The 27,276-nt window shown below is 41.9% G+C and overlaps 1 protein-coding gene across 1 annotated transcript in view; it reads right to left on the bottom strand.

Annotated features, from left to right (window-relative positions):
* Window positions 1–175: 175 nt before the first annotated feature.
* LOC131878477 (uncharacterized) overlaps window positions 176–27,276 on the bottom strand; it is a gene marked incomplete in the record, with an annotated part of 91,075 nt that continues 63,974 nt past the window's right edge. Inside the window, 6 exon segments of the mRNA XM_059224457.1 lie at window positions 176–868; window positions 1,220–1,489; window positions 1,678–1,960; window positions 8,877–9,039; window positions 9,345–10,259; window positions 14,252–14,598. Coding sequence (XP_059080440.1) covers window positions 518–868; window positions 1,220–1,489; window positions 1,678–1,960; window positions 8,877–9,039; window positions 9,345–10,259; window positions 14,252–14,598 — 2,329 coding nt within the window.

Genomic DNA, 27,276 nt, shown 5'->3' with positions numbered 1-27,276 from the left:
GTCATAATTTTCTACTGAAAGTAATACTTGACCAATTTGATTTAATTGATGTCCATGAGGCACTTCATTTGAACGAGAAAAATTTTACTCATGGTTTAACTGGAGGACATCAATTTTCTTCGGAATTCCTCAACATGTTCCAACCAGATTTAATAACAAATAAATCAATTAACCATCGTTTCCAGAGGCAGCTTTATTTCACATGAATATTAAAATTCCCTCACATCACATTTAACGTGGAACGAAGGAAGTAACAATGACAGAGAAAGAGCAGTGAGCATAGGAAGATCAGGACCCACTTTGCTAAAAGTATCACTTCAGACATTCTCCGCCAGATCAAATGGTTATTTTTCACCCAAAAGGCTCCAGATTGTTTCTCTTGAAGTATTCATCTTCTTTTTTTATCTATCACAGTAGTTCCAGTAGAGTTCTCAATAAGATTGAAAGCTGATTTTTCGTCACAAAATCAGTTCCTCACACGAGAGTTGAGGCAGATCCGAGGGGGCGTGGCCTCTACTCACTCTGGGTGAGGGGGAGGCACAACCGACGGAGAAGTGGAAAACGCGACATGAGGCAGGCTAGATTTTCCCTGACTGGGCGTCACTGACGAAGAGGGCAAGTAGAGGGAGTCCTTCAAGGCCTTGATTTGCTCCTCACCCAACTTGATCTTGTCCCCAATTTCTCTGGAGTCCATGATGAGTTTCGCCTTCATTTTGACGAAGTGATCATAGTCTGCATATTGTTCCTCATTTAAGTACTGGTGAAGGAACGAGGAAACCGTGGCGGATCGACGGTCAATTTTTTCCTTGAGTCTTTTAGCCTCGTCCAATTGTTCCGCGAGTTTCTTCCGCTTACCTTCTAAGCATTTCTGGAAGGAAGAGAAGAAAGGAGGCTTTTCTGAGCACTTTAAAATCATCATGATTCGCAAAAAGTGTCCCGTCATGGATGCTTAAGAGTTAAGAGAAAGTGTGAATTGGCAAAACGGTGGGTTGGCAAAAGGATAAGTCATTTTGGTAGTAGTGTTTCTCTTTTTCTGACAAAGTTGTTATACCCATATTGCTTCTCTTTGGTTCAAAGCTTGAAGTGCAAAAACTTGATCCAAACCAAAAGCAGTTAGTTAGATTAACTTTAAAAATCAACCCGCGATTTCAACTTTTCTTTTCAACAGATTGTCTTTGTGTCAAAAGATGAACTTCAAGTGATTGCGGAGAAAACTTACCCGTTCAGCCGGATTTTCATCGGTTAAGGTGGAAAGACTGTTTTCTGTCCGGGCTAATCGCCCCGATAATCCCAGAAGGAGGCTGGTGATCTTGTCAATCTCTTCCACATGAAGGTTGAATTTGACACACTCGTTGGGTTTGGCTAATTGGTGAACCAGATGGCTGACCTGTAACCCCAATTCCTCGTTGAGCGCCATCTCCTCCTTTAGTGAGAGCTGTTCCGACCTCAGAACATCCAATTTCTGACTGATTCGTTCCAAAAGCTCCTCCTAAAAAGGAATATTGAATTTCAAATATTTTGCTGTCACCGCAAGCTTTCACTACATATTGACGCAACCTCGACTTTGGCCTTTTTTTTCATAGCTTGATTTTTGGGGCTTGGCGTTTGAAAGATAGGCAGCTATGATCCAAGCAATAACGACTCTCTGGATGGAAGTAATCAAAGTTGGACAATTACCTTTTTCTTCTGCAAATCTTCGCCATGCTGTTTGAAGGAGTTGCTCTCGGGTGACTTCGTGCCGTTGGAATGGCCGTTTTGATGATTGATTCTATTGTGCGTATTGTGATTGTGTGGGCGATTCTGATTGTGGCTGGGACTGCTGTTGCTGCCGTTGTTGTTGATGAAGTTGCTGTTGTTATTGATGTGATTGTTGTTATGATGGTTGAAGTTGTTCTTTGGAAGTTTCATTGTGCTGGAGGTGAGGATCAAATTGCCATTGGTAGACAAACTTTTCGGCGATCTGAAAAAGAAATCTAAGCTGAATGGGCGGGTTCCAAAGCATATTTTTATGGTAAAGGCAAAAAAAGATGACTGAACAAGTTTTCTCTCCGGTTTCTATAAGGCATCGAACGCCCCATCGTCATGCCATCATCATCATCATCATCATCATGGATCGAATGTCCGGACACGAAAATGTCATCACTTCCCCGCAAATCCAGGAGCATAAAAAAGGTTTTCCATCTCTTGCAGGTGTCATAGAAATGCCTCCGTTTTGATCAGGAATGCATCAGCCTTTTCGACTATTGCAAGAAGCATTCCTCAAAACTGAAGTCATCATTGCCTTAACAGGGTGTTCACGACAGTCATTCAAAGATTGAACTACGATCTAATGCGACTGATGGACAAATTGGGGCATTCTTTTTATCAGCTATTAACAAATTCATTCATCTGACTTGGAGTATGATGCGTAATCACATACCAATTCTATCCAATGTTGTGAGGAATTTAGATTGCATATATTACAATGTAATTTTAACTTGAGATTAAATCGTTTACGCTTTCAAGCCTTGGCAATGGATATTGACACAGCTTTTCAGAACCCTGTTTGAATCGAATTCAAAAAGCGGAAGGAAACTTGGCAATGTCTTACTACGTGACAACATTCCTTACCCGGGTTTAAGGTCCTGATAATCGCTCATTATCCATTAGTTTGGACAAGAACTCGGTTTCCCATGATGAATTAATGAGTTCAAAGGCAGTCGTTTTTTTACGTGACGGCAAGAGCATTGAAGCCACTTTGTTTAATATTGACCAATCGTGACAAGGAGTCTTCTGCAATTGCCCGAAATGCATCATTCATGTATCTCGGAATGACGAGTAGAAAAAAAAAACAATTGACAATCGCTGAGTGGCTCCAAGTAGGCCAACACGAATCCATCTTTCGTTAGAGAGCTTTAAACCGAAACTTAATCATGCTCGGAAGAGGAAGAACAATGGGTCCCATTACCTTTGGTTGATCACTATCATGTTGAGATTTCACTTTTTCCGGTAGTGTCGTTGAAACCGAGTCTTCTCTCGTTTTTATACCCCTTCTTGGATGAGTCAATCAAAATAACGACCGAATTCACCTCTCATTGGCCTGATCCTCTTCACTCAGGACACTTGAGATGCAAATACAAAACACGAGTCTTCTCTTGATCGATCAAGTTGGCGTTTAAGCTCAAAGAGCACAGGTGCTGGCCAGAATGAGCTCGTTCTACATCAATCGATGTGCACCTCTACATATCTGTCGTTAGTTAGGCGTATTTTGAAGTTAAGAGCTCTCGGTCACAAATGATCCAAGATCAACAAAGCTCTGCCGCTCTTCGGTCCGTATCCAAGTGGATGGGTTGACTGGACAGACTGTTGTGAATGTGCAAGTACTCGAGGAACTAACTATTAGGCACTGCGCTCTTGCTGAATGTTCGGTTCAGAAGTTGTCGGTTGCGCAGTTCGAACACTTCGTTCTGAGCTCCGAGGGTGGGAAGAGGGGCCCGCTCCCTCTGGATCGTGTTCAGGTGCAATAGGGAACTCAACAATAAGAGGGCTTTTAGTCAAGACTAGTACTCTTTTGGGTGTTTTATTGGTAATTTTAGTTATGTTTTAAAACTTTATTTGAGTTACTGATGACACGTTTTGTTCAAATGTAAGTTTTAACGATTCTCTGAGACGGACAAGTTCACTGGCAGGGNTTTATTGGTAATTTTAGTTATGTTTTAAAACTTTATTTGAGTTACTGATGACACGTTTTGTTCAAATGTAAGTTTTAACGATTCTCTGAGACGGACAAGTTCACTGGCAGGGTTGGTTCGCCAAAATGAAACTGGCAAAAATTTACAAAAATTAAATCAGTTCTTTTGACCATTCATTACACTTTTTAAGAAGTTCTCAGATATCCCAATCTTAAATCAAAATAATTCCGAGCAAATGGCTTATTGACAACAAATTTTCGTTATTTTTCTATTCTTATTGTCAACGGGATAAGAAAGAAAACTTTGATATTAACAAACAACTTTAGTGAAATGTCACTCTAGAGGAAAAAAAAAACATCAATCCATATACCATCCTCCATTTTCGTTCTATACTACATACGAAGCAAATTGAACCAACCCTGCTCCCTCGTCCTTCGAGAAGCGTCAGTGTTGACTTTTTTCCTTGTTCTTTAGACAGAGGTGCACGATTCATCTTGAGTTCAATGTGACTCCTCGTCTCCTCGTAAGAATGAAAGAAGAAGCACGGAGCAAAAACTTGGGGGGCTTCTCGGTTTGTTTCCAAGGTACCAAGTTACCCCCCCCCTCTCAAGAGTAGAGTTTCCTCGACATTCGGACCTGGCTATCCAGCCATGGAAGGAAGTTGATGTAGTTTGAATTGAGGGGAAGGTAGTGTTACGTGGTGCATATTGTGGACGACCAGGTATACTAACACTTTTCGTTCCACCTCCAATTTGGATAGGGTTTCGAGTTTCAAGCCGATCCGACCCGTCCAAATCTGGCTGGTGGATGATGACCTATGAAAAATTATCCCTCAAGTCTGGAGGGTGGGTATCATTGACATTTAGAAAGAAAATTGCCACGCATAATCGAGGCTGTTGCATTACATGGTCGCCCTTCTACTGATGAATGAAAAACCTCAACTTGGTCAAAAACATGTTGACGATTCCATTATCTAATGGCGTGTTTATCATTGGCTGGATCTTCTGGCCGCAAAAACAACACTCTCGCCATTTGAGGGTGGGTGAATGAAATTCAAGAAGCCCTCCCATTAATTAGTCCAAACACTTTCAAGCTCGGGTTTCGGGTTTCAAGCCGAGCCAACAACATCATAAATTGGTAAAATGCAAGTTTAAGCATTGTCTAGAATCTGATTCCCGACGGTTGGACATTGTGGTCTTGCCTAATTGCACGTCAGAAATTCAGGAGCGACTCTCTCTCTCACTCTTTTTGTGAATCTGCACGTTCTCACTTTGGGGTTTCCGAAAATGTGGAGAAGACCAACTTTCAGACTTATCATTCATGAACGAAGAGCGGCAAGTTGGCGTGATAGAGCACGTAATAATGATCATCTCGTGAAATTACTGGGCATTGGAGATTTGTTCCCATCAGATCCACTTCCTCTCAAAGTCACACCCTTGCAAGTTAAAGAAAACATGACTTAGTCTATGAGTTACCATTGAAGGTACGTCCCTACTCTGGTGTTTGGGAGATGGGAGTGAGGGTCCCAATCCATTTGGCAGCGGATAAAGATCCTTTGTTCGGGCGATAATGAAACAAGTAATGAACTTGGGCGATGGGCGAATGACCTCTCTCACACTTTTATGATAGTGAGAACACCACAAACATCCATTTTGCAATCACGCAGCTCTCTCGTTTCTTACTCTTACGCTTGTTGCATTGGCAAGGTGGCTGATTTTGTAATTTGCATGGACTTCATAATTATGGTAGCTATGTCATTTCTCACATCTCGTGAGTTTACCTTTGAAATGATCTTGGCACTTCCTCATAAAAATGTCGCGAAGCCATGAAGCATGAATCCGTTCGTTTGGACGTCCAACTTCACATTCATCCTGGAAGTTGGAATCCTCACGACTAACAAAAGGCTCTCTGTAAAAGCACTTTTTATCGGGTACAACGTCCAACTTTTAATATTTACTTTAAGGTTATGCTGTTGAGTGATCGTCATAGGACAAGATGAATGTGACTTTTGAAATCATACAAGTCTCAATCTTGGGAAATCCTTTGAAGTTGCGTCATTCACTATAAAGTAAGTGCTATGTTCACAAAAGATTACACTTCTTTACAAGAGAAGTGCTTTAATATCGCGGGACGTTATCAAGCCTCTCTGTTGATACAGCTTTCCATCCCATTGTCGTTTCCGTATTTGCTCTGTCAAAAAGATGCTCCGAGATCTAATCATAGAAACCAGAAAACAGAAACAACGTATCTGTATTCTTTTCTTTCACTCTAGAAACCCATTAAAATCACCTTGACATGGACTCGCATTTCACAAGTCAGGGCCGAATGATTTTGATGTGTGGATGTGTATGGTGATTATTTTTAGGGGTACCCGAAACAAATTCTTCGAGCAATTTGGGACCGTTGAAAATCTCATTCAAATTGCAAATCGCCAAAAATACTCTATTTCACTGCAAACACAAATTGCAACAATCCTCGCCCTTCACTTCCTTTGGCAAAAAGAAGCGTGCAGAGTGCAGGAAATTGCTTTATTCCAGGCCAACTTTTCGCTATTGAAATATGGTCGTGCCATTTTTATGGACCAGGCTTTAGCCCAACGACATGGGTGAACTTCCAGCGAAGAGATTGAAAGATTGTGAGTGATCGAAACCACTGGTTGTAATGGTGATTGATTCACATTTTGCATGATCAAAGAACTGGCGATCATCAGCCGAATTTGAACCGTGATCATGACATGATCTCTTTCAGGTTATGCAACGTTGAGTCCGGAGACGAAAGAAAAAGTGGAATCTCACACTAATTTAAAAATGAGACATGGGCTTACTCTTCAGCTTCGCTTAGACTTTCTCCGACGTTGTCTTTTTTTGCTCATTATCTAATCCAACAATCCATCAGATTGAAGAATTTTCTGAACAACCCAATCAAGATGAAAATGAGCTCTAAAATTGAAATTTTCAAGTATCGTATGGAAACTTTGGCATCACTGTTCAAGCCAACCAGTTCTGTCGAACCGAGAAAGGAAGAGGCCATGCGAAATGCATTACGCATTCACTTACCCATTGATGGTTGTGGATTTAATCATCGTCAAAGCCATTTCTGAGAGACTCAAAAGGTGAAAACGACCGCCTCTGAAGCACTCAAGCCAAACTGAGAGTCAATACAATCTCAAGTTATGAGCAAACAACAATGAAAACGAGGTCAAATTCAATATTCACACTGCGCGCTCACACCTCACTCCATGTTTGCTCAAATTTGGCATAAACACTCACAATGTAGAACATTAGCTTTCATGTCTCCCAAGAAATCCTAGGTGAGTAGAAGGGCCTCTTTGTCAAGTAAATGTTCATCCCAGAGTGAACAGCAATTCACTCTGGAGAGGATTGAGAGGATTTAGAAGCGAGGGCGCTCGGGCTCGAACTCCAAGCCTAAGTAACTAAGTACCTGCCTCCATCGATTCGTACTTCTCAGACTACCACTATTGTATTCATCGATCTATCCATACATCTCAGATCTGGGATATGATTCTCAAATACTTTTCTTTTATTGAACATTCAAATTATCTACTTCATCTTTCACAAGGGTGAAAAATTCATTAAAATGTACATGACAGCTTGTAAGCAGCAATATATGAGCCGGTTTAGGACATTTCTGTTTAGTGATGAGTGAGCATGTTTCACCTAAAACAAAAATCCATTTTCGATCCAGGACCAATCGCTGGTTTATACGCAACGATTGAACGCCCACCTATGTGTGCCATCGACTCGAGTCTGCATTTTTTTCCGGTCAAGCGAGATGAAACATCTTCAAATGACACGGTCTTGTTCGGATTAGTTCTCTGTCTAATTAGTATTAGTCACGACACGATTTAATCTCGTGCCTCTGGGACAACCAACCAAGATGAATTGCATCAAAAAAAGATATCTGCCAACGATCTCCAACGATTTCCACACTACCTCGGCCGGGAGCGTTTCCTACGATTAAAAAACGAACTTTCCGATTGATGTGCCCCCCCCCTTGAATCTCTACCAACAATTTGAACCTGAGGCCTGTTCAGAAACCGAATCTTCGTCATGACTGAGGAAGATGCATGAACCTCCAGGACAAGGACATTCAGTTCATGAGCAGGGTAATAATAATTGGAGTTTGGGGATTCTTCGAAACATGAAGCTTGTCTCATCTCCACGATGAGAAGGAAGCCCATTTTCTTAATTGTTTTCAAACGAAATGACTGTCTTCCACATTACTTAGCTTCATCGTAATTTTCTTCTACTACCATTATTGCATCATGGCATGTTACCAAAATGAAATTGTCATTCAAAAAACAAAGACTTTGTTCCTTGCTAATACCAAGAGCTGCCATTCAAAATGAGCACAAGAATGACAACAACTTGGCTGTATTGGAGATAACAAGTTGGCTCAGGGTGTCAGAGAAGGAAGGAGGGGGGAACAAAAACTAATAGATAGGATAACTTGGTTCTGAAGCAAACAAGAGTTTGGCCCACTTCTGACCAAACACAATCGATAGAGATATCAATTAATGGCACGGATGAAAACAACTGAACAAGTGCCATTATCGGCTACTCAATCCACGACCACATTCAACAAAGACGAAACGAACAGTTTTTGTTATACCATGAAGCGGAACAAGAGCCTTAAAAATGAAAATATGCCCACGTAGGCTTGCTTAGTTATCTGTTAAGACTACAACGTCATGAAAATTGGAAGTGAAGGTGCTATTGAAGGAGAATTGAAAGTAAAATGTATAGTTAAGAAGTTCAAGCGCTTAGTTTTTTTTCCCTCCCGAAAATAGACGAACCTTATTATTCTGACCAATTCCAGTCAAGTCATACACGTAATACTAGCAAAAAAATAATCGTCCGTTTTCCTTGCCGAGAGGGAAATGTCAAAAACATCGTTGCTGTGTCATTTTGACATTTATAAGACATTTCTCGAATTACCAAACCAACAGAATGTCTTGAGGAATGAGGATTCCATTTCCTTACTGGTACACACGTGGGGGGATATTTGTTAGCTTAAATCATTTACAAATCGGCAACGGAATTTGCTTTATCAAGAAATTGCTAATTTCCAGGACAAAAACAACAAAGCAATCCGTTTTAGGACCAACGACAAAGGGCTACCCATAACCATAACGTAGTTGATTAGGACATACTAAAAGCCTCCCAAAGTACATCTCGCACTCACCTGTCATCAGTTTCTTGTAGGGCTTCGATTCGCTTACGAAGCACGGAAGGACTCAGATTCTTGCGACTGACCCGACGTTGGGGTTGACCACGACCATCCTCCAGGTCCAACTCCAAGATCCCCTCCACGTAATCGGCCAATGTCTTCTCATTTGGAGACGGAACTAGGGCGGAAAGTTATCACATGAAAACACGCAACCTATTTTCAAAGTTATTTTTGCTCTCGGAGAACATGATTGTGGCGAGAATTATTTCACTTAATCTACGGGCACTCTAGAACTTGCTGACAATATGGATTCCTTAATGCAAATCTCTAATCATAAGAAAGAATGATAGAAACTATGATGTACATGCACTAACTGAAAATGGGCTCTTCAAAAATATGTCTTTTAAAAGCTCGTAAAAATGAAAACTATCCGCCTCGAAGAAATATCTAAGACTCGTCCTTGGGGCAACAAAATATACTCACTTAGAAGATTTTGTAGTTCACTACTCATGGCGAGCTGCTCAGCCAATTCTCGGGAGAGCTCTTCACAATCGATCTCTTCCTGGAACTTCCTCCGCGGTCCTTTCCTCAAAGTACCCGTTCCACTATCCGTGGAAGGCGGTGACCCGTCATTGGACTCCTGATCTTCATGCTTCGTACTGAGCGACTCTGGCGGACTATTTGTACTCTCATTCGTGGTACTGCTCACGATCGAGGCAGATCTGAGACTGGCTCGGGAACTCCCCGCATTCGAGGACCCCGAACTCACCGATGAGACCGTCGACAACGTGGACACCGGTGACATAGTCGACGTCCGTCCACTCAGCGAACTCAGTCCACTGTCGCTATGACTGTGCATGTGAACCGAGGTCGGAGGTTGAGGCTGTGAGGCAGAGTGATGACGGCTGGGTCCTACCCTATGTGGGCTGGAGCTCAACGGGGGTTTCGACTCTTGGCCTACCGGGGCTAATGTGGTCGGCACCTCAGAATGCCTGGGAGAGGAGCTGGAGACCGTTGAGACTGTGTCCAAGGAATCCAGGCTGTTCTTCCATCGATTGGTGCCAACGGAATGGTCAGCCTCCAAGTCATGGACACCAACCATGGGCAGGATGTTGTGAAGGGACGGGGTGCTTTTGGCAGACTGGAGGGGTAGCATTCCGTGAGCGACCCCTTCTGGAGCATCGTTCAAATTGGAAGTCGAGAACTGATGCAAACGGCTCAAACTGAGCTTGGGTTTGGGTGCCACCTCCGGGGGTTTCTTGGCTGAGCTCTGATAGGGATTCCTTTCACCTCGTCTGTGTTTCTTTAGAGTATCGGAAGTGAAGATCACGGTTGAAGCAGCACTCGAGGAGGACGATTGGGACAGGAGTTCCGACGTCCGGGATGATGAATCCCAACCTGAAAGGGAACAAAGTCGAGGTTGAGTTATTGGGCATGAATATTGCAGATGAATTATCAATTGATTAGGTGTTATGACATCTCATACTGGGTGTTTGAAAGAGTTGTTTTGTTGCAGAAAAAAAGTTCATTTCACGTCAAGTATTCGTTCCTATTTTCACTAATTAACCTTAAGAGTCTGACCGGTTTGACAACGTGACCAAAAACCAAAATACAAATTTAGCTGCGATGGTTCTCTAATGTGGTCTTCAATCGTTTTCTGATAAAAGTGCCATATTCTTATTTCATATTCGACTCATGTTGTTTAGGATTTGCTTACCTCGTAACTGGGTGAGATATTTACATGGTTAAATTTTGCTCAAAATTGTCAATCATGCGACGTAAATTGGATGCAAAATTTGAGGCCTGTAAAGGCGTAGGACTTTGTAACACCGACATTAGGAGCTAGAAACAAATATTTTTGTTTTTTGCTTGGCAATCAACATGTCCAAATCTGCACTATCCGGGGAGTTTTTCCAAATACTCAAAGTGATGTTCCAGGTCAACAAAATATTTGTAAGAGTACGCAGATCTGCACTGCATTTTTTGATAAGGTATCTTCAAGTGAACTAAAGGGTAGATCGTGAATGATAGTCAATTAATGGAATTAAATTTATATTGAAATCAGTTTTCGATGAGATGGTCTCCATTGCCTGTTCAAAAAAAAAAATGATATCAACTTGTAGTCAATTGACATTCAATACTTTTACTCATAATAACTTTGATCGACAGACCAAAATATCCGTTCCAAACCATTTTTGAGTCGGTTTAAAGTCAACAAACAAATAGAGAAATGATCTACAGTAATTCAGTCTTATTTTTTGTCAAAAAAAAAACTTGATATGCATGATATTGAGTTGATCACGAATTATTTGCTCTTCAAGTTTTAACGATGGTTTTCTTGGACCATTTGGGAAGTCAGACCAGACGTGTCATTGAGGATTTTTTCTAATCGGAAAAGAAAGACTCCACCCCACCCCACCTCTCTATCGAAAGTAGCGAAATAATGGACCTCAAAAGACCTAAACAGGCTTGTCCAGGAAGGACCTTGAATTAGCAGGCTGGATATTTTTCCTTCAGAAAAAATATCAATGGAAAGAAATGGAATCTTTATTTACTGTGACGGCGTTGGTTAAGGACGGTAAATTGAAAAAAAAACATTTGTTGTTAACGGCAAACGATCGGCCGCCCATTTTTGAACAACAGACTGAACAACAGACCCTCTGTTTAAAAAATGACGAAATCTTCGACAAGGTCACAGAAACATATCATATGATTCATTATGTTCGAACTTGACTCATCCCTTTGACTTCTCATTTATCTTAGCAATGCATTCATTCTCTTAGGCAGTGACGCCGACAACGGAAATTGGCCGAAAAAAAGGTGGAAGTGGCAAGTGAGAAGTGGTCCATCACGACCGACCCTGTTATTGTTCGTGTCCATTGAAAACTTATCACAGGGTTGAATTGAGTTTACGATACCAAAAGGCGGAAGAGCAACAAACAACAAGAGATTGGCTCGGACACTTTGGACATGTAAGGGGATATTTTTGGAAGCTTTGCTTCTTGAACGAGGCAATGAAAAAGTACACTTAGTACTACTTTTGTCTCTTCATTGCTCAGGGCCAAAGATATTGTCTGCCGTGTCGTTCGCAATGATTCAAGGATTCAAGGGTGCAAGAGGAATTCTTGGTGTTTATCATCACAAGCGCCTTTATCTTACTTAGGCCGGGGTGAAGGTCAAGTCGAGATTTGAAATGCAGATCGTTGCCAGAGCTGGGAAACACATCTCAAGTAGGCTCTAAAAGTGGGATCTGAATAAATTAGCTCGTTGTGGTCACAAATGGAAATCAGCCACTTTTTGTTCCCCATCCGTTTGTGTTCGCCTGCTACATCTCAACTAACTTGAAAGAGATCACCTTGTGGTTCTCAAGGATGTCTTGATCTTGAAGTCGTTGGTTGATATCAAATCTTGGCTTCACTCAAATCACAATAGCTGCTGGGTAACATGTGTATTCGGTAATCCCATTGAAATCCATTACATCTTAGTGGGAGATCTTTTGGATTGAAATGCATTCTCTTGCCATTCCCGTCAGTTTGGAACCGGAACTGAATAGAAATTAATTGCTGGGATATAATTTTGTTTTATTCCAATTCAAACGCGTTTCTATTAATGTGGGCAAAAATTGTATCCTCGTGATTTCTCAATTACATCCAGGCATGTTTCAGCCTTTCATCATTTTGATTCAAACACTTCATGTTTCTGAAAATATTTTACATTTGCTAACTTGATCATGAGTCGCAAAAATTTATAACATCATTCTTTTTCGCTTTCCGTTCGATAATAGATTTGCCATGTTTCTAGTTCAATGTAATGAAATAATATGTTATCTTTTTCCCTCCAAGATAATCCTATTCAGTCTTACTGCCAAAAACGGGTAAGCGTTTTAATCACTAAGTATTTCTTAAAAAAGAATATAAATAGACACGCTACAGGATGATCCAATATTTTTCCACTAGTAATACAAAATACAGTTGAATTAGCTACATTTCTTTAAAAATAATATACTGGCTTTGAATTTTCCCCACTCCCTTCTCTTTGACAGAAGGAGGCAAACATGATAAAATCAGGCGTGCCATCTTGGCATATCTTAGGACAAACGACTATCGATCAAGTTTGTTGATCTTCGTCCCAAAGTAACGGTTTACATATTACTGAAGGCCAATTCACAAAGCTTCAGGTTCATGATAAGTGAAATTTCCTATGTTTGTCGATGCCCACCTCACATTGGAGTCTCCAGACCAAATATTCAGCGGCAATAGCGGTTATAATTTAGCATGTTGAGAATTTGAAATGGATCAGGAAATCCAACAACTGCACTATAGTAGTAGTAGTAGTACTACTACTACTACTACTACTACTACTACTACTACTACTACTACTACTACTACTACTACTACTACTACTACTACTACTACTACTCTACTACTACTACTACTACTACTACTACTACTACTACTACTACTACTACTACTACTACTACTACTACTACTACTACTACTACTACTACTACTTTCTCCTCACCGTTTGTCAACTTCCTTGGAAGCGATTTGGGCACACACCGCGTTTGGAAGAACCAACAGTGAGAATCTCTCTAATTTCCGCTCTTCAGAAACGAAATCATTTCGAGCGACCAACTTCTCTTCTCTCCGTTCATGCACACCAAGTCCCAGGATCCACAGCCTGTTGTTGTCTGGCTTATTAATTGGTACTTCAACTGCTACCACTATTCCATCAGGACACGAGCAACTTGTAAGCGGCTAATCAGGCCATTACTTTTGTCAGATGGTGGCATGCAAATTTCATGGGTAATGTACCGAGACATACTATTTCTCTGTGCAGATTAAAGTTTCTCATCCCGGAAGGGAATTTCTTCCCCGTTCATTTTCTTCATTCACTCGACGACTGGGGTGGCTTTCACGAGTTCAATCTTGAATAGAACCATTTCATGGGTATTTAGCCTGCAATTGACCATTCTCCAGGATGATGAAGTAGCAGCATGCATATCAGTTTCGAGCAGGCTTATCAGTCTTAAAAAAGGCACTTTCGGAGGGATTTAAAGGTACTTTGGTGATGCTAAAGAACATTTACTGTGCATATTCCTTCCCAGATTTGTTCTGCTCTTTCCAAGGATAGAATCCTCAGTCAAGCATATTTCTTAATAATCATAGTAACGATTATACCCACACAGACACTGGCCATGTGACAATGATGGTCCTATCTTGATGAATAATTGAGCCACCATAAAATTGAATTTTAAAGTGCGTTTGTCCGCATCAGTGTTTTCGGAAATAACTTTTAAAAAGCTTATCATTTAACCCATTGCGCTCTCCCTCTCCATGAGACCATGGTATGCTAAGTGATAGTCGCTAAAAAAGGAAGAGAAATCATACCGGTATTGCCTATTGTGAGATTGGCATGGTGGTGGTTGTGGTGGTGTTGGGGATCATCTGTCAGATCCGCCGAGGAGAGATGATGATTTGCCACTTCGCCCGCTCCAATTTGTGGCGATGGCGAGTGGTGCGGATAGTGCTGAGGGTGGTTCTGATGGTGGTGGTGGTTGTTGTTGTTATTGTTGTTGAACAAAAGATTCTGGTGGATCTCCTGGATGGACGGGGGCGAGGGGTAGAAGCCATTTTTGGCAGCCGTTGGCGGCGAGGACGTCGTTCTTCGATAGCGACCCTCTTGGCCCAAGGTCTCACCCCGACGATGAGCCATGTACGAGTCCTTATGGTAGGTCCTGAAACAAGGGGTAAGAGTTGAATCAATGTGGTTCCTAACTATCCGGTTCTTTAGATACAAGGGGGGGAGATCGGAAGAGCGTCATATTTCATGATCTTGATGATGATTATGATGNGGGGGGGGGAGCGAATTAAATTTCAATCAGAGCTGGAGGCACAATTGAGATTGGAGAAAGAGAGGAAACAATGGGAAGTGACGAACTTTCTTTTCACCAACCCCTCGCAAATTAGGCCTGGATATTGAGCTCGGTCTCGGTCGTCGGTCGGTTGGTTGGTTTTTTAGTATTATTGAGGTTTGGCCATGTTTTTTCAAGGTAAGTCGGACTCGAACAACACTTGCCATCTCATAACTCATGGACAAAGGCTCGGGAAACTTTATGTGAGATAATTAATACCCTATCCCCAACGTTCACTTGCACACGAAGTCTAAGCGCCAAGTGCCACATTAAACTGGCTTATCAAGCCCGTCAAGGTCAAGACCCAACAGATTTCTTTGTGCTCCAAAAATGGCACCACGACAGCCGAGGAGACTCACAATGTGAGTCCGGGATGCAATTTCGAAACATCTCTCTGTCATATTTCATGATCTTGATGATGATTATGATGACACTTACAATGGAACAACACGGGGCGAAGGCCTCAAGTTGATAATAATGCCCAGGAAATGGAGCTGTTCATGTTGAACAGTAAGTTTGGAAGAGTGAATAAGGCGCCAATTGGCGATTTATCCGGTATATGTGCTCTGAATGCCCTGACTAGAGGATTTTGAAATCTGAGACAACGTGATTCATCACTCAGGCACTTACATACTAACAATAGACTCTCAAACAGTCACAACTTTATGAATCATTTCGATCCGAAAAAACACCTCTATTGAAAGATAAAATTCCTTTCAGCTCAGAATAGCAGCCGTAACAGAGAATACGGATTTCCCCCATTACCGTTCTTTCGAGGTCTCGATACGTTTTGATTGAAATATCCATTTTACTAACGTAAAAGGAAAATGGGGCAAGTTTGTTTAAAAGGACATCGTCTCTTATCTTCTTGTGCCAAAAGAAACCCTAGAAGAACTTCTGAATGGCTTCAAGGGTATGGGTACGAAAAGCAGATTTAAAGCCAGCACCGCACTTTGGCCTAGCCCTCTAAAGGACAGTAAACAATTTAGGAGCTTTTTTCCGCTGATGCGTTGAGGCTTGATGAGAAGTAAAAGCTCGCATCGAAAAATGCAATTAAATTTAGGGACACAATCTCTACTAATGCATTGTCCGAGAACGCGATGTTATGTTGATAGAAAATGACCACACCAATGCCATTGGGGTCTCCTCATACATTAGATTTTAAAATGAATCTGGAGTGTAGAGAAACTGTGGGCAAAGTTCCGAAATGCCTCTAGGGTGTAATGGAATGTGAGAAAATGGGCCTAATTAGCATTGATGAGAACAAGTGGGATCAAAAATATTTATCTCGATTATTTCAATTCAGACGCGAGTTCAGTGCAGATAGGGCGTTTGCTTGAGTCTTTTACCCTATTAAGCCAGGTTTCTATTACATCTCACTTTAGCTTAAGATAAGACTTCAAACCCACCGTTCTTGATTGCGATAGGATTTTATTCAGAAAAGGTTCAATAAAGCATGAATTCACTTTGTCCCCGTCAGTACTAACGTGCCAGAAATAAGCATCTGTAGAGCTCATGTTAATGGGTTTGTTATCTCTTTAATAGATATTTTGAAGATATCATTGGCGAGTGAAAAAAGGGGTATGATTGATATTGAAAAAAAAAAAACATTTAACTCTTTTGTCACTTATTTTTCAAGGTTTGTTTCATACTGTTTGAATGGGGTTCTATAAGTTTCTTCCACTCTTGACAAAGTTTTTGACTAGGTTATGATGATTGCTCTGGTATTATCGGCATGACTCAAAGCACTCTTCCACCTCTACCCATAAAACTAGCACCCTTGCCTGAAGATCGCCAGTCCCGTTATAAGACTCGGCTCGGCGTGTTTTCCATCGTTTTCCACTCACTCGGTAACAAGCTAATGTCCAAGGACGATTTCACCCATGCCACAATTAACTTTGGCTGTTGCCGAATCCAGCTCAACTGAAGCGAATACACAACATGAATTATAGGATATTGAGTGGTGGTAGTGCTATTTGCTAGTAGTAGTAGTACACCTATCGTAGTCTTCGGAGTACAAAGTGAGTGAGTGCCTTGTGTCGACTCTCCATGTGATATCAGGCGTTGCAATTTTGAGGAGAAACTTTTCTCTTTCTCTTTCCTCCCTCTGTGTCCGTCCACCTGACGGTTTCAATCAAAATTCCTGTTTCGCTCCTCAAGCATGGATTCCATGTTTTGTACATAAGTAGTCTATGGCCTAGCCTTTCTCCATATTCATCGGGTGTCCTATACCCACCCCACCTACCTACCTACGTTCTTGTCTTGTGTTAGGAAGGATATGCATAAATCTCCGGATTCATCTCAATCCTGGGAACGTTGTGAAACATGTCAAGAACTAATTTGATCGCACCTTCCTTCGTCTTCTCCTTGTGCAACACTACCTCACCCTCACCTTACTCTCCGGAATTCATCAGATAGGGCCATACTGCTCTATTCAGAAATTTTATGTTGCTTTTACAGCTACGTAGAAAGTGAAACCGATTACGGTCTCAATCATTCAAATGGTGTAGGCTCAAAAGAAAGGTTTTCGTCACTCTGTAGCTTCCTTCTTCTCTAATTACAGGGTTCGACATCACTACTCCTAATGAACTTGTAGTGGGGAGAGAACTTTTCCCCTTGTTCGCCCAGCTGATGTTCAATGACGGCCTTCTCTACTTTTGGACAAGGGACAAATAGTGACCATGTAGTGAAGTAGACTTTTACGTGTCTGAATGCTGTTCGAACGGGTGAGGTTAGAACCATGTTTTATGGGTTTCCGCAAACATAAGATGTGGGAGAAGGAAGTACGTGAAAGAAAGGATTTTCTCCTGTCAAAATTACCCGCTCTACATTTCCTGGTTCATGGTGAACCGCTAACCAACCATCCAACGAACCAACCCTGTCCTGTTGCATGCAACATGCCAAGGAGAGATCGGAGACCCCCCCGACATGAGCTGATAGAAAGAAAGATACGTGAATTGGTGGGGAGATCACCTTTGAAACGGGGAATGTGCCGCCTCAATTCTCTTGAATGTCGGTCTATTTTGCCATTCAATACAATATCCACACGTAAGATGATTAACGGCTATAATGGGACGACTGCTCCGAGAAGGTGCATATGCAGAACGAAGGTAACGGAGGCAATAATCCATGGCCAAAAACGGAGTTTACTAATTTGCCCTAACCAAACTGTCCGAATATCAGAGGTGATTTCCGGTGATGCTCTATTGTACCTCCTTTTAGGATCACAGATGGATGCCGCCATAATAATAATAATGATGATGATACTAGGAGTAGTATTACTAATGATGATAACGGGAGTAGTCTGAGCCTTATTGAGGTCATTTCGTGCGGAATCCGCACTGTGCAATCTTGGTGGGCAGATTTATGGCTTGACCTCTTCCACCTGATCAACATGATTCAATATTGCCATTATTTACAGGTCTTTCTCTGCCTCTCTTGATCTCATACCAGTTGAGCAACAATAAAGACAAACCGTTCTCTTAATCCGGTCTAATTCGTTCTCGGCAACGCCGCATTAAAGTAACATATTGGACTGCCAAAGCACCTACTGCAATGACAGATCCACAACAATGGGGATTAAAATCGTTGCTTCAAGTACAAACCCCGCTCCAACCGATCAACGGGGGCCCAACCCCACAATGAGGTAATTGAATTCCGATAAAAACACTCTTTGGACAGATGAACTCCATCGACGACCGGATCACACACATGGCCACACATTTCCAAGAAGAACCCTCCCCAGCCACATCGACACAAAGCAACCACTTGGCGCCTTCAACACATCACCACAGCACATACGAACGTACGTATATCGCGAAGACAACCCATCTTCGGCGATGAAGAACCAACTGTAAAGTGAGTTTACGGCAATTTCTCCATATGACAAAACACTTTTTTTCCAACACCACCCCAAGCAAGATGAGAGAAGTCGAGCATCAGGTGGTGCAGAACATCCAACAACAATGGTGCTGCCTCTACTTCTGCTCCCAATACAACAACAACAACAACAACAACAACAACAACAACAACAACGACTGCTAAGTGTATTTGCTTTAAGAAATGGCTTCTTCAGAACGAGGAGAAAATCCCAAGTCCCGGCAGATCCTAGTCCAATTACGTTTACCAAGAGCACTTGAGAAGGGAAGACACGCATTGTCCACTGACAGTTTTACATGAAATCATTCATCAGACCGATTGATGCTTTGACATCAATGAGGTATTTCGGACGGGCCTTTCAGAGAGCTTGAAGGGAGAGAAGAAGAGATGTTCACACCTTAAAGTACAATTGTGTATAGAATATGGTAATTGATATGATACATAGATGCTTTTTAGACGAAAAATGTTCCAAAGCATGGATAAACCATGTGAGCATCGGTAGCTTTTAGCAGCCTCGTTTTAAGCCCAAATGAACCGACTTCCAATTCTCCGTTTAAAAGACGCGTCCTTTACGATTCGTCGAACAAGAATGAAGTAGTGGTCTGCTTGTAATGAGGGTTGACTCCATCCAATGAATTGTTTGAAGTAACATTGGAAACGAGTGTGGCGAATCGATTAAGATTTTGTCGGCTTCATATTCGCTTGACGGCCCAATCACAAGAGGAAAACGCGCGTGTGTGTACGAGTGTTTGTACCAGATAAAGCCGATTGGCAATTTTTGGCTTTTCTCATTGATTGAGATGGATCTGCAGATCATTTAATGAGAACTTACTTCCCATTTCCCCTCCAGAGGTTAATACCTAGAAGCCAGCTGCTCTCCAACTTCCAGTCTTCCAGTCTTCAGCTCTCTTCAAGATTCGATTATTTCGATGGCGACGAAAAGTTGGAACTTTCCAGAAGGTCAACAAACAAACTGAGTTTGAGCGGGATTTTTGAAATTTGGTTTTTCTTTAACTGCAAACCATGATCGAAACGCTGTGGTTCCCTTCGTTCTGAGTGAAAGAGAGGGAATATGTAGGTTAGGCTATGGGCATTGAGACAAATCCGAGGTTTTCACGTCGTTTCTAATGAGAGATCACGAATGCCTGTAGGGCCCTGGACACTTGCCTCATGAATGCTGGATGAAGACATCGGCAAGTAATGCAAGAAAGCGAATCATTGGTGTCTTGAATTCCAGTGTCGTCACCAGCACAATGGCCAACAACTCCTGTTGTGGCCAGTCCACGCCCATCAGGATTCTTCAAGGCTTGACAAGGCAATCGTGCTTAACACCAAATTAGCCAAATGAAGGAATAGTACAGAAATTTAGCGAACAAAGGCTAATGCTGCTACGAGTGGAGTGAATGTTGCGAGTCACGGGGATGTCACCCAAGCAAGAGATTGCACTAACGGTTCAATTCAAGCAAGACGAAGGGATCTCTTCAACCGAATGACTGAATGAACCAACATCAACAACCACAACCACCACTACCACCATCGCCATCACCATCACAACAACAACAGCACAACCAGTATCAAAGTGGGACAAGATTTCTCGGAAGGATGAATGCAAACGAAGAGGAGAGGCTTGAAAATCTCTTCCGGATCGGAATTGGTAGCGTTCGTTCCAATCTATTACGTTAAATGGCGACTGATTTTCTCTTCACCTCCCACAAATGGCACGATTTCCATAAACTGTTCGAACACTGCTCTGGTAGGCCCACAAAGTTCAATTTGTTTCCAAGTCAAGGCCGCCTCTCAAAATGGGGAATATTCACGGTCAGCCAATTTTAGCCTCAATTACCTTGGCAGGTGTATTCTAGGTGTTACGTCACCAAATTGAGCCTCAATTACGATTTATCATACATAGTCCAATTTTGTTAATAGCAAAATATTCCAGAGAGTCGATATCCATGATGAACAGCGAGGTTGATCGTGAGTGTCTCCAATTGAAAGGAGGCTCATTAGAGCCACGAGAAACATTTAATTAGTCTTGGATGACGACTTTTCGAGGACCGATGAGTCGGTTAGAGCTGCAAGAGTATCAACCAACAACCTGCTAGATAAGTGTCATATGTTAGTCCAAGGAAAAAAGCCCCCCCTCTTTTTACCCTGGCAACACCAATTCATCATCATTAGTTTAAACTCACACTAACACATGTTCCGTCATTCTTTGGCAGCAGCTTCAAAAATACGTCTTAGACCCTTTAGAAGATCTCTTTGGCTTTAGCCGTTTTAAAGCCGGAAGTGATTCGGAAGTGCCCGCTCGTGTAACATAGTCAAAGATCAATAACTGACAACTTACAACTATTTGTTGGCATTTCAATAGAAATGGATGCTTGAAATGTGATGCTGATGATAATGAATAGATGGTATCACTAACACTTCTAGGAAGCATCTTTCTCAGCCAAATAATGCTCGTTTTCCTCGAGATTGATCAATTTCCTTCTAATGGAAATAACATTGAAGAGCTTGAACCATTGGATCTCATCAAGTACTTTTATCAATGGGGTGCCAAAGGAATTACCAACAAGTTAGCTTGCTTATTTACCTGTAGCGCAGCGTGTTTAGAAACTCGAAAACCATCTTTCTTGGATTTCGAACTTTCTTCCGCTTTCAACTGAAAATTAAGCCTTTGTTTGGCAGATTGCCTCCGTCGTCGTCTTCGTCTTTGTCGAACTTTGACTCCCTCTTCGTATCTGACAGCTTCACTGGAATGATCTTGCTAAATCCGACTTCCATAGCTCTTCAATCACAATAGAGTAAATAAGCACATCCTCACTTCACTTCCGATCCCAGTGCTCAACGGGAACGAACGGGAATTCCGCTCTCCAGCAATCTGGTCAGATCCGAGAACTCAACTAGCACCTATTTAACGGACCCTCTCCAGGACCAGAGTTATCCCGAGAGCGAAACTTTCCCGCTGATAATTATTATGGTGTCACTGAGGTCATTGCTTCCACAGTCAATGAGGAACGAGGAGGAGCACAATACTGGAAGTTGGCACGAACAAACTAGGAACAGAGAGACACGCCGTACATCATGACATTGGATGTAGTATGGTTAGCCATAGGAGGGAGGCCGGGATCGAGGAAGAGATCGAGAAGCTCGTGTTTCAAAAGTTGAGTCAGATTTTGAAAAATGGACTCATTTGCAAACGAGATGAATGCGGTGCAGCTGCTGCCTCCTGGAAGTTCACTCCTTTTTTTTGGCTAGCACTCGCAAATAATTTGCTCGAAACTATCTGTACGAGCAATTGTTCACGTGCTTGTCCTTGGAGAACTTTCACCACCCAGCTAATGGTTACAATGGGGAAGGCGGTTTCTGTCTTTTCTGCATGTGTGTTCTTCTTTTGGAGGGCGAGTTGGTTTTCCTGGTTCTTATTGTTCGAGTTTGATGGGCACATCCGCTTCTTGGGAGATTTCTTCGATGCCCATTCACCAGTCAGGCAACATCGTCTGCTTCTGGTTCTTTTTCATCTCTTTCATGATGATGATCGTCATCATCATTATCTCCATGCAAAGCTTCATTGGGTTTCAAGTTTAGCTGAGGATGATGGGCACATTGTATTATTCCCTGGGATTCTTGTACGGCTCGGTTTCCCTGTTGCCTCTTGAAATCTTTGTTCTGACACAACCATTGAGACCTTTGCCAATTTTTCCTTACAACAAGCAGACTCCGTCGACCACAAAAAAGCAAAATAAACGTCAGAGGGAGTAGCAGCCTTTTCCCAATCAACAGTCCCTTAAAACACTGCGTCAAATTACCATTTTCTGTTCTAGAATGCGAAGGGTATGAAATGAACCTTGGGAATAGCGATAGTAGATTCCTTACTGTTGATTGACATTGCATTGCATAACAGTCAGAATTCTTATCATTCAGAAAAATCAATCCAATTCTATATGCCGCATTGTGTGTGAAAGAAAAAAATGGCCCTCTTCTGACTTCCTTTAGTACGGGGATTTTACATCCAATCTGATAAAAACTCTCATTACCCTCGCATTAGACTGTAATTACAGGGGCTTTTGACTTCAATGAATTGACAAGAAACCCCTTGTTGCATCACCTTCTCCCTCCCTTCTCTTCAACCCTCAAACTCTCATAGAGCGTTCATCCAACCACGTTGAGAAGGGTTAAAATCATTGGCCAAATGGGCCTAATTAAATCTTTTGGCACGATTTTGGCGCCGCTTTTCAAATCGCCATTATCCAGATTTCAATTTCAGAGCCTAAGCAGGTCAAGATCACGACCATTGGACACCATGAGCAAGTAAATCGTTTTGATTAATAGTTCATTCAGTTGTTTAGCACTCCATAAATGGACACTCTAGCGTCGAGAACAAGTCCTCACATTCTCTTTCAGGGAGTTGTAATGTAAAAAAAGAGGTCAGCTTGGAGGAGTGACATGACGCAATGTTGGATGTTGACATTATCATTGGTGGATGTTAGCATCCTGCTTCATTCCATTCTATTCTAGAGCGGCAATCCTGTGATGCGTAATGGACACAAGATGTAACCTTGAGGAACACCAATTAAGTGATGCGCTCCCAAACTTTAGATTGATTTCGTAACCCTTATCCTGTCATTTTCAAGTGATAAAGGTGATCGTTAATTGAAGTGGAAAAACTGGCAAAGATTTCGCTTCGAACCATTAAATCACTGGAAGGCACTGAACAACCATTTCTCGGGGTCTTCCGGAATGACCCAAGACCGCCTGAGGATCTCAAACTTCTTAGTGTAGCAATGTAATCGGAGAATATAACAGACGCACAATAACACCTCTAACGAACACAATTACAGGCGTGGAAGCCCGAGAGACTATGGTACTGAACTGAATCGATATCCTCATGTCGTTGTCATCGCGGCACATTCAGATCCATCCACATACGTACGTGCGCACTACACACACACTCACTCGCCCTAACTAGTAACCGCTTGGAAACGCTCGTCTTCATTTTTCGCCTCGTTGGTACTCTTCGGGCTTTTTGGTTCGAGTAAGTAGTGGCACGCCATAGAAAAGAGCGCCTGGCGTGGTCTTTTTTTTGCTGTACCTACTACTGCATGTAGGAGAGGCATCTAGAGGTTGTTCAAAACAAATCCACACCATTCCTCTCTGAAAGGCAGGCCTAGATTTGTAGCGACACCACGCATTGTCGGTCATTCACATCCCTTGAGTTTGATTGACAAGCCGGTAGACCGAATCGGTGTTATACAGTAGAAGGTGCAGTTTTGTATACGCTATTAATAGCCAATAATGAGCATAAAACCATTGATAATGCTGTGTCTTGCTATGATACCCACCATTGGGTTATTGGTATAAAGATACCGCTAGTCGATGCTTGGCGAGGTACCAGATGCATAGGAAAGGTCAGAACTGACAATGAGTTGATGGGAGATTATTCATCCATGAAAATCAGTGATCAATGAAGGGAGAACCCCGCTCAAGACGTTGTGATGTATTCATTGTATTTGAGATATGTGCTAAAACAAAGCTTACCGTTTCCGAGTGCTTTGACATTCATCGAAAAGAACAAACGCAGCAGGTATGGCCAACGGATCATAGTCAATGAAGGCCTGAGATTGGGATTGCCTCAAGGTATTATTGCTAGGCCGACTAAATCCGATTGAAGCCCCTCTCTGGTTCCGACTATAAATGAACACCTTTATTCATGGACGCGATGCTAACAATGGGTGCTCAAGTTTCTGCATCATTAAGAGCTGAAATTGTTGACGAAATGCAAGACGTTTTCAACAATGCCAAGAGACCCTTAGCCACATTTTTAGTACGGATGCGTCGTTGAAATCACCTCGTAAGTAAGTTGGCGCTCACAAGGAAGTGATGGGATAATTGGTGCAAAGTTGAGGCAACTCAACCCGGTCCCAAGGAATGTTTGTCTTGATTTTTTTAGAGATCTATTGCAAGACCCCATTTATGCGGAAGTGGTCAATATTCGCTTCTTTATTGATCAGAGCCGAGGTAATCCACCAATTGTAAAGGGTCAGAATTAGGAATTACAAACAAAACTTGATTTGCAAAAAAATGAAAGTATGCGCTTCGTTCAAAATGGCCAATCAAAATACCGACAATTCGCGTCAATCTCTCAGATGTCAAGTGTCAATCTCGGGAAGGTTTCACAAGCTAGTATCACATTATGTCAACAAAAGTGAGCTTGTCTGTGGTTAGATCGTTTTCTTGGTACCATTTACTCTATTGGCTCTCTAGAAAATACTTCACAAGCTCCTGCCTCTTGTGCAAAAATGCAATCCACAATTCGGTTTTCGATATCGATCTTGAGGCTTTCTGTTTTTTGAAAACGATTAAGGAGTTCGTTTTATCTTTCGCTATACTACGCTTTGGCTCAAGATTGGTATCAAAAGTGTGGATTTCTACGGCATCCAATCAGGTTTTGGGCACCAACACAATGGTCCTATGCAGACAAGCTCATGTTTATACCGATGCTAATCTCTTCATCTACTTGCTACGATAACTAAGCGAAGTGATCATTTTCAGAACCATTTTCGTTGCTACTTGAGCAAAAAACAAAAGTTCCGTTTTGTTGCTCCACTCATTATTCTTCTTGATTTCGCTGGCACGAGAGTGAAATTATTCTCCATACTTTAAAGTACGACATTCAACCACCAGCCTAATAAAAGTGATTCTGTCACGATGAAATACCATCCATTAGTAGAAGAAGACCTCCTCGAGGGACGGAGGAAAAGTCCCGGGATAGTGTATGCCTACTATAATGTGATTTGTCGAGCCTGTCCCAAATGATAACAGGTGGAAAATGCAGGCAGGAAAAAGGACGACAAGAACAATGAATTAGAAAACCGTTTTCCGTGGTCATGCACCACGAAGCTCGCATTCCATTCCAATTCGTCGTATTGTTGTGTCTGAAACAAAAGTGAAATGAACAGGGTCCCTTTGTCCCGATTCATCGGCTGACAAATCGATACTGGAACGATCTCGTGTGTACCAGAAAATGCTCGGTTTTTTCCATTGCATTTTGCATGAGACACGTTTGATGGACAGTCGAGTTAACTGCGAGGCAAAGATCAAGATATTGCAAACCACTCGAGGTGTCACCTATCAATGTTTGATGGGTGAAAGGCAACCATCGTGTATGTACACGTGACCTTGACTTGATTGCCAGAGCACTTTAATGAATTTAGTGAGAAATGATCCCGAGCCTAATAAGGCAAGGTACTTGGATAGAGAAGATAGTGATTAAACCCGAGAGCCATTTCTCTACTTCCGCCATAAGATAAAGATAAGAAAGAGAGAGAGAGAGAGAGAGACGAATCGAAATCGCCAAATCATGGAATGGACTCTGATTGCTATTTCTCGTCTTGTTCCCCTTCGATCGATCCGCTTGAAAACGGAAGAAGGAAAGTGCCAAATCTATATCTTCAGTGGATGGAGTCTCGAGAGGCTCTTTCTACAAGTTCTTGATATGATGTGTGAAGTGGACGCCACAATCGACAATCGTCTTGATCTTTTAGAGGTGTGCACCGAGTAATTGTGCCTGATAGGATCTCAATTATATCTCATTCTCTGGCGCATCTGGCCACTTATCAAAGCCCAACAAAGTCGTCACTACCTGAAAGAACTAGAATCAGGAGATAATACTACAAATCTTGGACCAAGTGTCTAGAGAATGATTAACACTAACAGGAACTAAGTTGCGAGACGTTTATGTGGCTCACGTCACTAAGAGGACTCATATCTGATAAAGAGCTGTGCTAAACGGTGAAGGGGACCCAGAATTCTTTATTGGGCACCTCAGGAATGGTCTGAGGGGATAATGCTTGTAACAAAAATTGCAACAACGGTTTCGTCATTGCCAAAGTAAAAAACCCTCTGCAACAACTTCTGTGTAGATTCTTGGGAATACTTCGTTGATTGTTAGATCGTTGCCCATAGATGAGACACCTTTAACACATCACAAGTCTCTGCCACATAGAATCAAACACCAAGAGACTCCTTGATTTAGCAAAGCAAACAAGTGAAAGAAACTGTTGGAGAATACTCTTTTCAAGTACTCTTAGCTCGACATTTTTTACTTAACTTAACTTTGTCACAAGCATTACTTGCCAGGTCCTTCAGTTTATTTTCAATAAAAGAGTCATTAAGCAGGATAAACGTCACACAATCAAGAAGTTAATCTTATGAGCATACTGGCATATTGCAAAAAGCTTTTCCCTAGATCAAATCCCCATGTTGGCTCTAATTTTCAAACATCTTGTCTTCAAAATTAATAGACTAAGAACAATTTGAACGAAATTAAAGAGGATGAACTCAATAATGTGACACGTTGCAAGTAATCATCTTTCTTCCATTGTCAAGGGAATGGAATCATCGATTGTAGGTTTTCTAACGGCACTTATTCTATGAAGACAACAATGGGTCCTTTGAGCATTTTGCGAGGCTCAAGGAAATTCTACAGATGGCGAGAATTCTCGTAAGTACCTCTATCCAATTCTACAGTAATTGTTTCCTGTCGTAAAGATGAGGAATTCTGGATACTGCCCTTTTTTGCCCTAAACCCGTTGCCTTACATTATACGGCGAGCCCAATTTCCTC

The sequence above is a fragment of the Tigriopus californicus genome, chromosome 3 (genome assembly GCF_007210705.1).
Source record: "Tigriopus californicus strain San Diego chromosome 3, Tcal_SD_v2.1, whole genome shotgun sequence".
NCBI lineage: Eukaryota > Metazoa > Arthropoda > Copepoda > Harpacticoida > Harpacticidae > Tigriopus > Tigriopus californicus.
Note: the sequence above shows the minus strand (reverse complement) of the source record. Positions and strands in the feature narration are given on the sequence as shown.